Genomic DNA, 15,802 nt, shown 5'->3' with positions numbered 1-15,802 from the left:
AACACAGGGCTGTTGGTCACCACAACACACAACTACTGTTCCTTGGCTCAACTCAAGGGAAAGTCCACCACTGACATGTTCAACACTGGCAATTAAAATTGTGGTCATCAGTGGCAATAACTCAATGGTGCTAGCCACCACTACAATATTCCACACAACAATGACAGTTAACACCACTACTCCATTCTCCTCACACCAGCTGTTCCACACACTGACTCCAAGTAGGTCGACAGTCCTCAGTAGTACACACAATACTTCAAGGCAGCACATACACAGTACTCCACTCAGTACACAACGATACTCTTACCATCTCTAAGGGCAGTGACAATCATAAGCATAAGACAGCCACGTTCCTTCAGCAATTCATAAAATCATGACATGGAATGTACTTCCAGTGGTAGCCAAACTACAAGCAGAGGTGTAACACCCTGTGTTTGGCAGGTGAGACCTGCCATCCAAGTTTAAGACCATCGCAGATGTGGTGGGTCTGTCTTGGCACCTGAGATCATCATCATAATCCAAGTAATTCCTTACTGTTCTTGTTTTGTCCATCCACATCCAAGGTGAATGGGTTAATTTGTCACTTGTTTGTTCCTTTCTGTTACTTGTATTAGTGTTGCATATTATTGAAAATTATGTGCTCAATTTGCCTCTTGCAGGTCATGTAAGCTATGGAGAGACTCCCTTGGCTCAAGTGGCATCCACTCCGGCCTCCACGGTCACTGTGCCGACGGTAGATCGGCGCATGGTCCACCCGGTCCAGTCGAGTCGTATCGTACCTCAAGTACAACAGCAGCAGCATCGGTCGCTGTACCAGCAACACCAGCAGGCGACAAGCCCGTACCAGAACGTGTCTCCTGCCAGCCTGTCCCCACCATCCGTCCAGCAGCAGCCTCCGCCGCATTCATCTCAGATGCAGGCTGCGCAGTTCGCCGCCCAGCAGCCGACGTTCCGTGCCTCGCCGCCTCAGGTGCAGGTCTACTCTGTGGATGCCCTGAATGTTGTTGATCCCGAACCTGCTAATGCTTCCCCACCTTTGAAACCAACTATCCGTTCTAACAGCTTATCAGGCACGGAAGAGGATATGTTTGCCGTTCCGAAGGTAAACTTTGTGTAAACTGTCTTTCTCACATCACCTCTCTGAAACTATAGGATGTAGGTCAAACAAAAGTAATTTCCTCCCACTCTTCTATTTTCCCAAGATCTCTTGCAATTGATTTTCCCAAAGCTTTTCTTATTTCGTGAAATATATATCGCATTCACAGCAAACTTTATCAGAGTCCTGTTGGCTGTCTTGTTTCAGGATCAGGATCATCATCCAGTCAGGTTAGTGCCACATTAGTGGCACCCTTCCATCTTCCTCCACCTTTTTGTCCCCATCTCAGTTTATTTCTATCCATTCTATCGAAAGCTTTTCTACACCAATTTCTTTGCTGACATCCTTATTTCTTACTCTGTCCTTTCTTAAAAATTAAATTTAACTGGCCTGGATTTTACTGTCTCATCTTTTGGTCAGTGTCCATATGTCACTATGGGGCAATATTTTATTTTTTATTAACGAATTTGGCCAATTCTTGCTTGGAAGCTGGGACTATGGTACAATATTTTTCCTTTTAATTTCTTCCTGGAACTTCTTTATACGTCGGCTGATCGCCCACCTCTGTTCCTGCGATAACACTCTCAGAGATTGACATTGAATTTGCAAAAGCGAAAAATCTGCAGAAGTGATCTGTCACTGGAAGGCCACCCTGTTATTTATTATGTCATCTGCGATCCTCTATCTTTTGTAGATCCCATCGTATCTCTTCCAGCCAACCAGTGGTGTGTTTTAATTTGGAGATTTAATCAGAAATTTTATTATTTAGCCTTTGTCATTCATTCTGTGAAGATGACCATAAAATTGTAGTCTTCATCTTTTACTTGTGTCTGTAAATGGGGCAGTAATATATCGTTTTCTTTTTAATTAAGAATATGACCACTTGTGGACTGTTTAGATCTGAAGATTGTGGTATAGTATTTTTCTTCCTTTCTTCCCAGAATTTCTCTATACGTTGTCTGACATCATTCCCTTAGGTTGATGTTCAACTTGTAAATTAAAAAAAAAGCTGCAAAACTGATCTGTCGCCAGAATTCCTCCCTGTTATGATGTCTGTATCTTCAGTCTTTGTAGATTCAATCTTGTCCCTTCCAGCCAGCCTGTACTATATTTTAATTTGGAGATGTAATCGAATATCCTCTTAGCCTGTTGTTCATTCTGTGAAGGTGTCCAGAACATTGTAATCTCCTTTTTGTGATTGTATCTGTGATTCTTTATTTGGTAGAGGTCTTCCTCTTCATCCAGATACTAGCCTTACTGTTTTGAGTCCCAAAATTTGCCTTAGTATTTTCCTGTCTTTCTTCTCAAGTGATTCTCGCGAATACACACATTAGGATGGCACACTACCTACCTCACGGCAGACAGACTCGTCCACATAACACTGTCGTAACCGTTTAATGATCTTCACGTCCAATCCTGCATCAGTTCGCTTCCCAACTACTTGAAGCTTTCCACAAAGTCTTGTCCCCTAATTTTTTGCAGTACCTTTCCCTAGTTCTTTCTCTTCCAGTCAACACCATTATCTTTCTTTTCTGCATACTTGCTTTCATTCCATAATTATCAATGTACTCTCTCAAGTTGTACTTCCTCTTCGTTTGCTTCCCATACCACAGTTGATGTGTTCACAAAGATGCACACAAAATGCTGTCAGTTGCATGCACTAGTTTATTTACAAATTATTACACAAATTCTATTTACATCCTCTTCACACATGCACTAATGAACTGCCATCATGAAACAAAACACTACTACGAAAGAATAAGAAGAGACTGCAGCAAATGCATGTCAGTTCCTAACCCAACAAAGCCAACTCACATAGGCTACTTGACTTCAAGCACATGGCTAGTACGACTTCCACACAAGTCTCATCAAAACAACTCCTGTTAAACAACCACCACTCACAAGATCAAGACTTCCAACACTCCTAAAATGATATGAGTGGTATTAATAATTTTATAGTTCATCACTAGGAAGATCTTCGTCTCTAAATAATGTTTGGCAACGAAAAATACAAGTCCCTTCTTGCGAAATTATAGTTAAACTCGAAGTTCATTACTGGCGAAGGTGCAAGTCTTTGCCTAAACTCGAACAAAAAAACACAAGTCCATTCACTTGGAAGTCTGAATATATTGAAAGTTAATCACTGGTGAACTTCATAAAGTCTTTGAGTGACCACTGACGAAAACACAAGTCCATTCACATAAATAAATTCACTGACGAAATTTATAAGTCTTTTAGACCAACACTGGCAAATGTACAAGTCTTTGAGTAAATGCAAGTGAAATCCTGACTTTGTTCAAAGCCGTTGGAAAGTTAAAGTTCATCACTGGCAATGTTAATCAATCACTGTCTATTAGAAGAATGAGTTCCTCAACAGTTGCAAATATTCCACGTAAAAAAAAAACACAAGTCCTTTCAATGATCACGTAGAAAAGTTCTGATCTCGAACACATGCAAATAATACAAGTCCATTCAGTGAACACTTAGAAAATTCCAGCTTCGAAGACGCGTAAATAACACAAGTCCCTTCAGTTAACACTTAGAAAAATTCCAACTTCGAAGACACGTAAATAATGTTCAGTGAACACTTAGAAGAATTCGGGTCTCGAACCCATGGAAATAATACAAGTCCATTTAGTTAACACTTAGAAAAATTCCAGCTTCGATTACGAAGACTTAGAAAAATTTCTACCACACTCGAAGTCTTATGAGTCCACTTAATAAAACTTGGAAGAATCGTCTTCCCACACTGGCATAATGACAGAGTTCCACGATGATAGTAGCAGCAAGAGTGTCCTCGCTGACTACTCAGCTGAGACTGTGTGAATAGGCTACAGTAGGTCCCCTTTTTATTCAATCCAGGATGTCTACGTCATAATACGGTTTGATTGAATATCTCCCGAATCCCTCGATGGATTTGCTTGAAACTCGAGCATTGGGACGTTTAGGTGATCCCAAACAAGATGACATATCGCTCGACTCGCTAGCACAATTATTATAGAAATTTCCAAATTTTCTCCATCGAACTCACTAGAACAAGTGACGTGGAATCCAGAAAATACCAGTCAAGGCTGGCAACACGTGTTGAGACGAGCGGGTGGCCTAGCTAGCCCCTGTGGCTACGTCACAGCTCACAGTCGTCATACACTTCGCTAGCTGGTCCTCGCTGCTGAGAAACAAACCAGACGCGCTCGGAACATTACGCGTGGTAAATAAATGTAACTTATGCTCAAAAAATACTTATGTACAGGTCGTAACTGGTACAATACATAACATGTTTTTCTCATAAATTTGAGAACTCCTAGGCCTAGCTATAATGTAAAGAAGTTTCTACAACTATCCAGTGCCACAGATACCTTATTCTGGATATTTCAGTGTGTTGCACAATGTTACATTGGATTATACATCATATATACAGGTAATAATAAATTATATACTGTTAGTTACGTGTTATTACATTAAATAAACTTTCATTTATATATATATATATACAGCACATGTTTCATCACATAACCTCACAAATAATACGATCGTCCATACATAACTGTGTAAATAGTATACTAATAAATGGATGTAAACACTTCATAGTCATACCTCACAAGTAATAATAATAATAATAATAATAATAATAATAATAATAATAATGATGATGATGATGAGAAAAAAGAGAAAAAAAGACCACTACAGCATGGATTAAGGAAACAAAGGAGGATATGGAAAGGTTAAGCATCTTGGAAGACCAGCTGTTTGAAAGGAATAGGTTTAGGAACACACTGAAGAATTTGGAAGGTGTTCAAGCTGCAGGAAGAACTAGGAAGACCGGAAGAGCCTGGACAGATGAACAATGGAAGCAGGCCAGCGAACGCATGAAGGAGTATTGGATACAGAGAAAACTCCACACGAAGAGAAAGAAATGAAGTTGTAGCCTGATCCTTAGTGGTCCATTAGCTTAAAAAAAAAAAAAAATATCAATATTTGCATTATTCACCTGTGGGTTAAAGAATATTGTTTTCAAGTTATATTAGTCTGTTACACTTGTGTCAACCTTCAGCTCCTTGTCGCCATTTTTTTACAATTTCATCATTGCCTTTATGAAGAACAGTGACAGCACAAACTTCTGTCTTAGTTCTGTTAGATTCCGTATCCATTCTGACCTACCCACAGGGGTGAGGACACTACTGCAGCAGTTGTTGTACATTGATTGCACATATTCAGTTACTTATTTTCCAAAATCTTTCTGTTTGATGACTTTCCCTACCTTTGCTCTTGGGGATACTATTGTATCTCTTTTCCAAATTCAGGAATTTTATCAGCATTTCTCTTCCACATTCTCATTCCGTTTTCTATCATTTGTCTCATGCTGAAGTTGGAGTCCAGTGTTGATCTTCCATATTTTCTGAAGTCATATTGCACTTCTCCTAATTGCCCTTCCACCTTTCTTCACATACTCCTTACAGAGTACTTGTCCGACCTTACGGGCATGTCTCTGAAGATCACAGTAAAGTAGTGAAAAATCACTATTTTTGCCATCATAATTTGGAAATGAAATGTCGTATGGCTTTTAGTGCCGGGATATCCCAGGACGGGTTCGGCTCGCCAGGTGCAGGCTTTCTATTTGACTCCCGTAGGCGGCCTGCGTGTCGTGATGAGGATGAAATGATGATGAAGACAACACATACACCCAGCCCCCGGGCCATTGGAATTAACCAATTAAGGTTAAAATCCCCGACCCGGCCGGGAATCGAACCCGGGACCCTCTGAACCGAAGGCCAGTACGCTGACCGTTCAGCCAACGAGTCGGACATAATTTGGACAGAAATACTTATTCTAAGTGCACAAACACTATCGTGTGCAATGAATGAACATTGTAGATTGTTATTAGCTTATTAGTAATTGATTATACTTGATGGTTAATTTATTGTGAGTTTATTCCGTGCAATGTTTTTTAAGGCTGCAAATTCACTCTAAGCCGTCAGAAGGGTAAACTCGGAAACTACTCGCGACATGAATGATATTTTTACAGCTACTATCCATAGCATATAGGTGTAGACTACAGTCATGATTAGAGCCTGGATTTCCATGCATATGCATCTTTTTAAATAAGCTGGTTAAAGTTCTCAAACTATGCAAATACTTGTTTTATGGTGTAACAATTGCAAATAACCGTTCTTTTTCCCTGCATGTTTGCATGTTTTGGCCTTTTTAGGACAAAATTCATGCATAATGCCTATTTTGAACATTTTGGATTTAATAGCGAATATTTGGACGTTTAATATTGCATAATATGACTCTTCTTGTGACTTTGGCGCATATATAATGTTAACTTACATGATAGTGCCTTTTATGAATGCTGGTTTGCTGAATTTGGGGCCCTTTTTCCACGTCTATTACTGAGAGACGGAGAGAATATATTCCTGGCATCCTATGTGACAACCAAAATTAGTACATAATCCAATTAACCTAGTAGTTTCTTATCTGTTGCTTGAGTAAACATTGACATAAGCAGGAAGGCCCCACATCGATCTCTGTAATGCTTGAGATTAAGCTGTTCCAGTTTTACAGTGTTATAAACTGAACCGTAAATTGTGCATTGCTCATTGACGGCTCATTTTTTTCCTCTGTATTAGACGAACAAACCAAAACTTGTATCACATTTCTGTGACGCCATGTTACTGATCTAGCAGCTGGTTTTGCACTGAGCCCTCTTCCGTTGTTATCCTGGATTTTCCTACCCAGAACTCTCACTCGTCACTTTGTTATCGCAGCAGGCAATCATTACTAGTCATTGAGGAGATTCCAATGTGTCTGCCATCATCGCATGGAGAAGTAACTGCGGCAGCTAGATATAAGTTGAACAAAGTGATCCGTTCAAATCCTGATTTTGAATTCATCAAGCTTATATAAGACGTATTGTGGTCAAAATGCAAAAGACGTACAATTCGATCTCACTTTGTCCCAAATCTCTTCATTTAAATATGCACTGTCACTTCTTGTGACATAAGAAGATCATTTTCTGTGCTTAAGAATATGCTGACAGATAAACGGATGAGCGTAAATCAAGTTGTACAATGTTTCAAAAGGAACTGAATTTTGATAGTGCATATTTCCACTTTATCGTGCATGTTTTGCTATATGGTAGTGCATGGGAATCTGGGTTCTAGTCATGATCTTTGGTAAAATAGTTTCTTCTAAGAAAATTTCAAAAATTGCTATTCATATCTTCTCAAGTTTTGTCAGATATTTTATGGTCTTTTTTTCATAAATAAAATGTTACATTCATGATTGTAGTTCACAGTTAAAACAATTGCACACTAAAACAGTGCGCCAAATGACATTGGTCTATCATTAATATTTACTGAGATATTTTTTAATTTGTGTTGCTCTCCTGTAAAAGTGTGTTATTTTTTAAAATATTATATATTTATTTAAGAATTCAACAATTTTCCAGACATTCTGGTCTGCCACAAGGACAAAGTTTAATTGCATAAAGAGAAAAAAAAAAGAATAATTAATAACTCAACAGGCAATATACGGCATTAAACATTTAGAAATACAAAAAAAGAAAATAAGAAGTATATATTGGTTATGAGGACCTTAAAAGGACCTACCGTGAATACAGATGTGGTTTTAAAATTGATAAAGATCCTTGTAAAGTGGCGATTACCAAAAGATTTATTCTGGACTTCTGTAAGCCAGATCTCTTCCAGAAATTCATAAAGAAACCTACTTATAGTGGCACGTGCGCCTACCATTAAAGCTAATACTTCCAGCTCTTGTAAATGGTACTTTCCTGTGTAAAACTTGATTGTAGGTGTGTGGATCTTTCTCTTTTCAGTGTTAACCTCCTGATTGGTGTGATACTCTATTCTGATTGTGGGATTGATTATGTAACCTTTGTTGCACTCATGTTTAAAGGCTATCATGTCAATTCTTCTGGTACTCCCGTTTGTTGACATGCTGTGAACCTCTTCATAAATAGTATAACCCTTTCCATGAAGCTCTTTTTCAATTAATCACCATGACAAATGAAATTTGGCACACTGTTTCTGTGTGCAATTATCTTAAAAATGGTCTACAATCATTTATGAAAATAAGGGCAATAACATTTTCGACAAAATTAATGAAAATTTTAATAAAAATATTCGAATTGTTTTTGACAAATAACTACTTTACCAAATATCATGACTATAGTCTATTTGGTATCTACACACTGTGGGTAGTAGCTATAAAATTATCATTCATGTCACATGAGCAGTTTCCAAGTTTACCCTTCCGACAGCTTGAACGTAAATTGCAGCCTTATAAAACATTGCAAGGAATAATGTCACAAAAATTTAACCATGAAAATGAAATGGCGTATGGCTTTTAGTGCCGGGAGTGTCCGAGGACAAGTTCGGCTTGCCAGATGCAGGTCTTTTGATTTGACTCCCGTAGGCGACCTGCGCGTCACGATGAGGATGGAATGATGATGAAGACGACGCATACACCCAGCCCCCATACAAGCGAAATTAACCAATTATGCTTAAAATTCCCGACCCTGCCAGGAATAGAACCCGGGACTCCTGTGGCCAAAGGCCAGCACGCTAACCATTTAGCCAATCTAGCCGGACATTAACCATGAAGTATAACCAGTAACTAATAAGCTAATAACAATCTACAGTGTTCATTCATTGCACATTATAACTTTTGTCCTACTGGAATAAATATTTCTGTCCAAATTGTGATGGCAAAAATAGTGATTTTCTTCTACTTTACTGTGATCTTCAGAGAAATGTGCCTGTAATGACTACCTTGAGGTGTTGCAGATCAAGTCCCTAATGTACGTTTGCCTGACAAGCAGTCCGCACTGCCCATCTCCCATGGCGTAAACAACGAATTGGTTGAAATTGTTAGATTTACTCAGGATTTGAAATAAAAATTCTTCAATTTCTAATTCATATTGGTTACATCATGTAATAAAGAGAGGGATAGGAACTATTAAAGGATCACATATAGTATAAACACAATGATAGATCGGTGTGGGAAGCAGGGGAAATAGAAAGAGGAAGAAGAAAGACATGAAAACACAAAAGGCCAAGGACAATCTCGATTTTTCATATTTTGCTATGTTGAAATACATGAGCTCTCTCCTCATAACTCCAGTCTTGTCAGTTCTGTCGAACTTTATCAGTAAGGCGGGCTTCAGTACTTGTTGAGCTGTCATCTTGACTGATCTTCAGTCTTGATGTAGAAAGTGTGGAATGAGAATAAATCCAGATATATCCAAAGGGAAAAGAGAGGAGAAAAAAGATGAATCCTGGAAGTAAAAGACTAGGTACTCAGGTGACACAGAAAAGGAGGAAAGGAATCCAGTGGGTCAATAAAAATAATGGAAAGGAAACAAGCAAGTGATGAATCAAATAATACAAGGACTGTTTGTTAATCGCAACACTGTCGTATGTACACCAGGAAACGGAACCTGTGTTTCTCACTTATACACACATTAGGGTGGTACCCAACGTGCTACCTCACAGTAGACAGGCTCGTCCATCCACCGCTCTGCACATGCTCTGTGCTCCAGGAATTTCTCAGCCGCACGAGCCCAAACTGAAATGCCAATCGAAGTAATGACGTCATTACATGTCCCCACATGAGTAAAAATGTTTGTCAGAAGTCCAGCATTGGGAAGGTGATGGTGATTCTGATGGATTTTTATTTCACTCACTCACTCACTCACTCACTCACTCACTCACTCACTCACTCACTCACTCACTCACTCACTCCAGCATAAAAAGAAAATAATACAAACAGACCCATAAAAGTGTATAATCAAAAATGGTTTCACACAACTGAATGATTAGATTCGTACATCTAAACTCTTGATCCAATCCACCGCTTCTAGAGTAGCTCAGTTCAAGACCTCAAAACTTCCAGGGAAGGTACAGTGGGGGAACAGTCCACTGTGTGTTCAATTGTTTGTGGAATGATAGCACAGTCACAGTAAGGGCTCTCTGTCCAACCCCACTTATGAACAATAGAAACGGTTCTTCCCATGCTGTGTGTGATAGGGTTGAGCCTACTCCAGACACACCCGGGCGGATTGAAGCCAGTAAGTTTTACACTTGGGTTCTCAGCTTTCAGGATGCATGGTGGTATAGATGATATCCACTCATTCCACTAGTTGTCTTCAGGATTGAAGCGATTGTTTATCAGTTTCAAGGCAGTTTCTGATGTATATCTGTGATAGCGTTATCTTAACACATACCGACTAACTGTGAATGTACAGTGTCCTGAGACCAGCGTTGCTCAAGAAGCACGCTCTTTCTGCACAATTTTGCAGGTGGCTAATTTATATACTCGATAGGGAGTGCTCCTATCATCCCCCATACTCCCAACACATGTGCCTCTGCAGTTTTGATTGATACCGAAGATAAAGGAACCAGTGTTCTCAAAGTTTGGCAAGCGATAAGCTGTTGCATTCGCACCCTTCAGAGAACGGGTACTGCTACAGGGATACTGCAGCGTCCACATCACTGGAGAGCTGGGTGATCAAAGCCTAATTACTCTCATTCATTTCATCCTGGTATATCTTCCTTTTCGTATATGTGGATTGCTTTGTAGTCTGGCTAACCAAATGTGGAAATATGATTTTGAGTTGGTTGTGTGGGAATCCTGCTTGAAGCTTGGCATATTTTACAGTATGTACATGTTGTTCCTTCAGTCTTGTCACTTGAATGAAATTTAATTTTCTCTTTTCTGTCGTTCGATGTTTGCTGTTGTACTCGTAAAATTTGTATTGTTTTTGTATTTTATAATTGTATAATATTGGGTATGTTTTTTCTGCTAATGAGCTGTTTCTTGCTTTCTGGAATATATCAGGTGTCATTTGTCAAGGAATATGCCAACTTTTCATCGCTTGCTCTGTTTAAAACTAACAATTTACTGACAAGGAACACATGCAAAGTATCCCACAAATATTGACCTAACATTGAACGAGATGGATATTTGCAGCTGTAAATGGTGTTCATTCAGGGACAGCTCTAGAAGGGAGTAGCAAGTTAGCACCCCTCCCTGTGTTACGAGTATTAACTATTAATAACTAACAACATTTTGTTTACCATATCATCGTAAGTAATGAACTTCATAATTGTTCTGTGTTGACTAACAAAATTGTAGTACAGAATTTTTTTAAAAAAATATGTAGACTTCTTTTTGTCACGATTAGAATTTAAAAAAATGGTACATGCGTAGGCTCTTATTGAGACTTCTAGCTGCAAAAAAAATTAACATGATGATGATAATAATAATAAATTAATAAATAATAATAATTAATAATTAATTAATAATTTATTATTATTATTATTATTATTATTATTATTATTATTATTATTATTATTATTATTATTATTATTATTATTATTATTATTATTATTATTATTATTATTATTATTATTCATCAAACAAGTGTTCTTATAAAACATCTCCGTTCACTGTAAGAGTCTGACAGATGGCAAGTATTCTTGTCATAAAAACTTCATAAATTAACATTTTCTTGATGAACTGAAAGGATGCAGCAGCATTGACTAGAATTTATCAGCTGTTATGGATGAAGAATGGATTTGTTCTAGACAATTATCATGAGGCCAGGTTTGATTGGACCTAACGAAATCTTACAAGATTCACCTTCACAACATTAATTCTGTTCCTTTTTGACAATGGCCATCTCAGCTGGTGTTTTATGTATTTATTTTAATTCTACACGGAGATCGAAGTTTGAACAAATCCGTTCATCATGCACAACATCCAGTACATTGTATGTAAATTAAAGGATAAGATTTCCACCTATTTAATACTGCATGTTATAATCTTGTAGATTATTTAATTAACATTTTATTTAAAAGTGTTCATGTTTTGGCTCAATTGAGCCATCATTAGCACTCGAAAGACATTAAAATGAGTGTAATGTATTGATTAAAGTATCATGCTGTGCAGCAGCACACATACATTTTAATTATATGACGCTCCACTGGCCTACAAAGTCTGTTTACAAAAATATTACAAGGATCTAGTCCCAGACATCTTGTACAACTATGATGAATAACTCCCTATAGGTCATTCCACGTTAAGAAAACAATATTGCTCTTATGACAACAGTGTTGCTATATTGAACAGCACCGAGCTCGATAGCTGCAGTCGCTTAATTGCGGCCAGTATCCAGTATTCGGGAGATAGTAGGTTCGAACCCCACTATCGGCAGCCCTGAAAATGGTTTTCCGTGGTTTCCCATTTTCACACCAGGCAAATGCTGGGGCTGTACCTTAATTAAGGCCACGACCGATTCCTTCCCGCTCCTAGCCATTTCCTGTCCCATCATCGCCTTAAGACCTATCTGAGTCGGTGCGACGTAAAGCAAAAAAAAACAAAAATTGAACGGCTCTGCTCAACAGCATCACGGGAAAACCGTGGCATGTATATTTGTGAAACTCAGTACTAAAGTTCAAAATAAAATGAAGAAACTAGCCTGCAATTTAAAAAAATTTTTAAAAACTAGGGTACAGGGGTTGTAAGGGGGTGGGTGGTCGGCTTATTTATGTTTTTACAGCAACCTGGGTAAACTACTGCATATACAGAACCTCAGTATTGAAGTTCAAGGCAAACTGGGTGAAAATAGACAACAGAAACATTTTTATAGGCTTGGGGCGAGGGATGCAGTTAATTGCATTTAATAAATTTGCCCAGGCAACGCCAGGGTACTACTGTGCTGTCACATCACCCCACGAAAAGAATGGTAACAATTAAATGCGCGCATGAAAAAGTGGTAAAAATGTGGCGAAAAATAAAATGCACTTAAGATACAAAAAATAAATAACAAACCCAACCACAGATAAATATATCAGTAATAATAATAACAACGTAAACGTTTCCATCTTTTTAATACTAAAATATATTCACAAAATTATAAATTACACGGTACTAGTTTCGACCCATCTAGGGGTCATCATCAGCCGTATTGGAGCAAAGATCACTTTTGGCGAAATCCTAAGAAAATGTTATTTTAACATTTTTTACATTTTACATTTTACATTTTACATTTTTAACATTTTCTTAGGATTTTGCCAAAAGTGATCTTTGCTCCAATACAGCTGATGATGACCCCTAGATGGGTCGAAACTAGTACCGTGTAATTTATAATTTTGTGAATATATTTTAGTATTGAAAAGGTGGAAACGTTTACGTTGTTATTATTATTACTTATATATTATTCTCAGTTCAATACGGACCAAAAACATGAAATTCATAACCATTAATTACAGATAAATATATCAGTACAAGTAATATCGAAATGTATCGCTGCACTCCAAAGCATCAAAATCTTCAGTAACAACTGCTGTACAGTACAAGAAAATTAGAACACACACAGTGATATGCTGCCAGCGATCCACAGCGTAACGGATTACGTGTAGCATGTACCAGAGCAGCTCGGAAGGAAAATGAAGAAAGGCAACAAGTCGATGGCTGTTCTCACCATTGTGCTTCCTCCCTGTGAATGTATTTATGAAATAGAAAAGCTTCACTAGTTATTGTGTTAACTCACAGGCAAAAAACATGCCCCATCCATTTTCTTTCTTTCATAATATAAAGCACATTATAATATTCCTTAATCACAATGGATTATGAATGTCTAAGGAATGGTGTGTTCACTCCTTGTAGGTCCATAAGAGCAGTACTGTTTTCTTAACATGGAATGAGCTATAGGACTTGCTGTTTTTACAGACCTCCAGGGTAACATAAGCTAGATGTGTGCTAGTTACATAATATTAATGCATATTTGAGTCAATGGGTGTTCCAAATTAAAATGTCAATACAATAAAACTGTTTATTTAAATCTTCATTATTGTCAGCATAATTGCATCAATTACATCAGAGTTTAAATGTTTAGCTTGATTATCACGAAGTATCGTGCGCGAGCTCTGTCTGTATTAGCGTGGAATCGCATGCAAGCTCGATTCTGGCTGACGTCACAAACCCGAATGGCACTCCACAGCAACCGAGTGGTAATTCCCAGTGTTACATGATTGTGAACGAGCAGTAGAACACTATAGTCATTCAAAATACTCTGTTAAGTCTTGTTCGTGTTAATAACACTAAATTAGTTCAATTTTGACATTATTGACATTACTGTTAATGTCCTGAGGGGAATAAATGGAAATTTAATCATATTAATTTTTTTATGTAGTGCTACATCCTACCACCTGTCTGGGGAGAACACAGACTTCCAGACATCTTTTCAGTGCTGTATCTATTACATAGAAGCCTCTGTGGTTCAGGCGGCTCTCGCCACTGGGTTCCATTGTTCAAATCCCGATCACGCTGGACAAAGCGGAGGCGGGACAGGTTTTTCTCCGGGTACTCCGGTTTTACCTGTCATCTTTCATTCCAGCAACACTCTCCAAAATCATTTCATTTTGTCCGTCAGTCATTAATCATTGCCCCAAAGTAGTGTGACAAGCAGAGGATTTTCATTTTTCATTGATTACATACAAGATAATGCCAGTAATACATCAAGATCATTCAGGACGGTGAGATGAAGTTCCTGAGGAGTATGGTACGGAGGACAAGGAGAGACAGAGTTAGAAATGCTGAGGTCAGAAAAGAGATAGGGGTAGAAAAAATGAGTGATAGGATGGAGAAGAGCAAATGAAGATGGTTTCGACATGTTATGAGGATGCAGGAGGGAAGGATACCAGAACAAGTGTTGAAGGCTAAGATAGATAGAAAGAGGGCAAGAGGGAGGCCTAGAACAAGATGGATGGACTCCGTCAAGAACGGTATTTAAAAAAAAAAAAAGGACTGGACTGGAATGTAGTTATTGACAAGTAGTGATGGAAGGAGAGGCAATGATGGAGAAGTCCCATCACCACCCTGACCTGGCAGGAACTGGACAAGAGGAAATAAAAAAACAAAAGTATTTCGGTGGATGGAGCCGACAGTTTTGATAAGATTTTATGTCATTTAACCATACTTTATCTGTACTTGGTATAATACATGTTTTACATTAAGTTATCGCACAAGAGACCTAATAGACATATATTTTATTCTATATAACTATTGTTATTTAGTATTTAGTATTTATCGATAGAACCACTAATAACATAAATATTTGAGAATTTAATTTTAGGCCTTCCCCTAAACTACCATTTCACTCAGCATGAATACAGTTATTTATGGCTCAGATTGTAGTGATTTATTCCCCGACTTTACATACTGATTTTTATTAAATTCTCTTTGACCGTTTTCTCGTGATGCGCGTACAGACAGACAGACATTACGGAAATTAAAAAAAAAGTGCATTTCATTGTTACGGTGGACACGACTGATGCAGAAATACCATTCTATTTCAATTCTGAGCAATGTACAGACAAAACTCTTATTTTATATATATATAACCTAGATGTATTAAAAAAAAGTATCATATTTTATTCAATATGTTACACTCTTTCCAGTTTTGATGACGGCTCAGTTGGCCCGAAACATGTACATTTTAAATATAATATTAATTAAATAATCTATAAGAAATGAGGGCTATTTTTAATTGTGGACTATTTTTAATTAAGGGCCGGTTGCCAATAAAATAAGAACTATTCGATATTACTGACTAATTACATTTTTATGCCTCTTTTCATACCTTAAGCTACTTTTCCACATAATTTTATGCTTATTGAAATA

At 37.8% G+C, this 15,802-nt stretch overlaps 1 protein-coding gene across 1 annotated transcript in view; it reads left to right on the top strand.

The window, feature by feature from the left end:
- Mondo (MLX interacting protein mondo) overlaps window positions 1-15,802 on the top strand; it is a 451,046-nt gene that overhangs the window by 374,869 nt on the left and 60,375 nt on the right. Inside the window, exon 9 of the mRNA XM_068230074.1 lies at window positions 660-1,102. Coding sequence (XP_068086175.1) covers window positions 660-1,102 — 443 coding nt within the window. The remainder of the gene's footprint in view (window positions 1-659; window positions 1,103-15,802) is intronic.

The sequence above is a fragment of the Anabrus simplex genome, chromosome 13, assembly GCF_040414725.1.
Source record: "Anabrus simplex isolate iqAnaSimp1 chromosome 13, ASM4041472v1, whole genome shotgun sequence".
Classification (NCBI taxonomy): Eukaryota; Metazoa; Arthropoda; class Insecta; order Orthoptera; family Tettigoniidae; genus Anabrus; species Anabrus simplex.
Note: the sequence above shows the minus strand (reverse complement) of the source record. Positions and strands in the feature narration are given on the sequence as shown.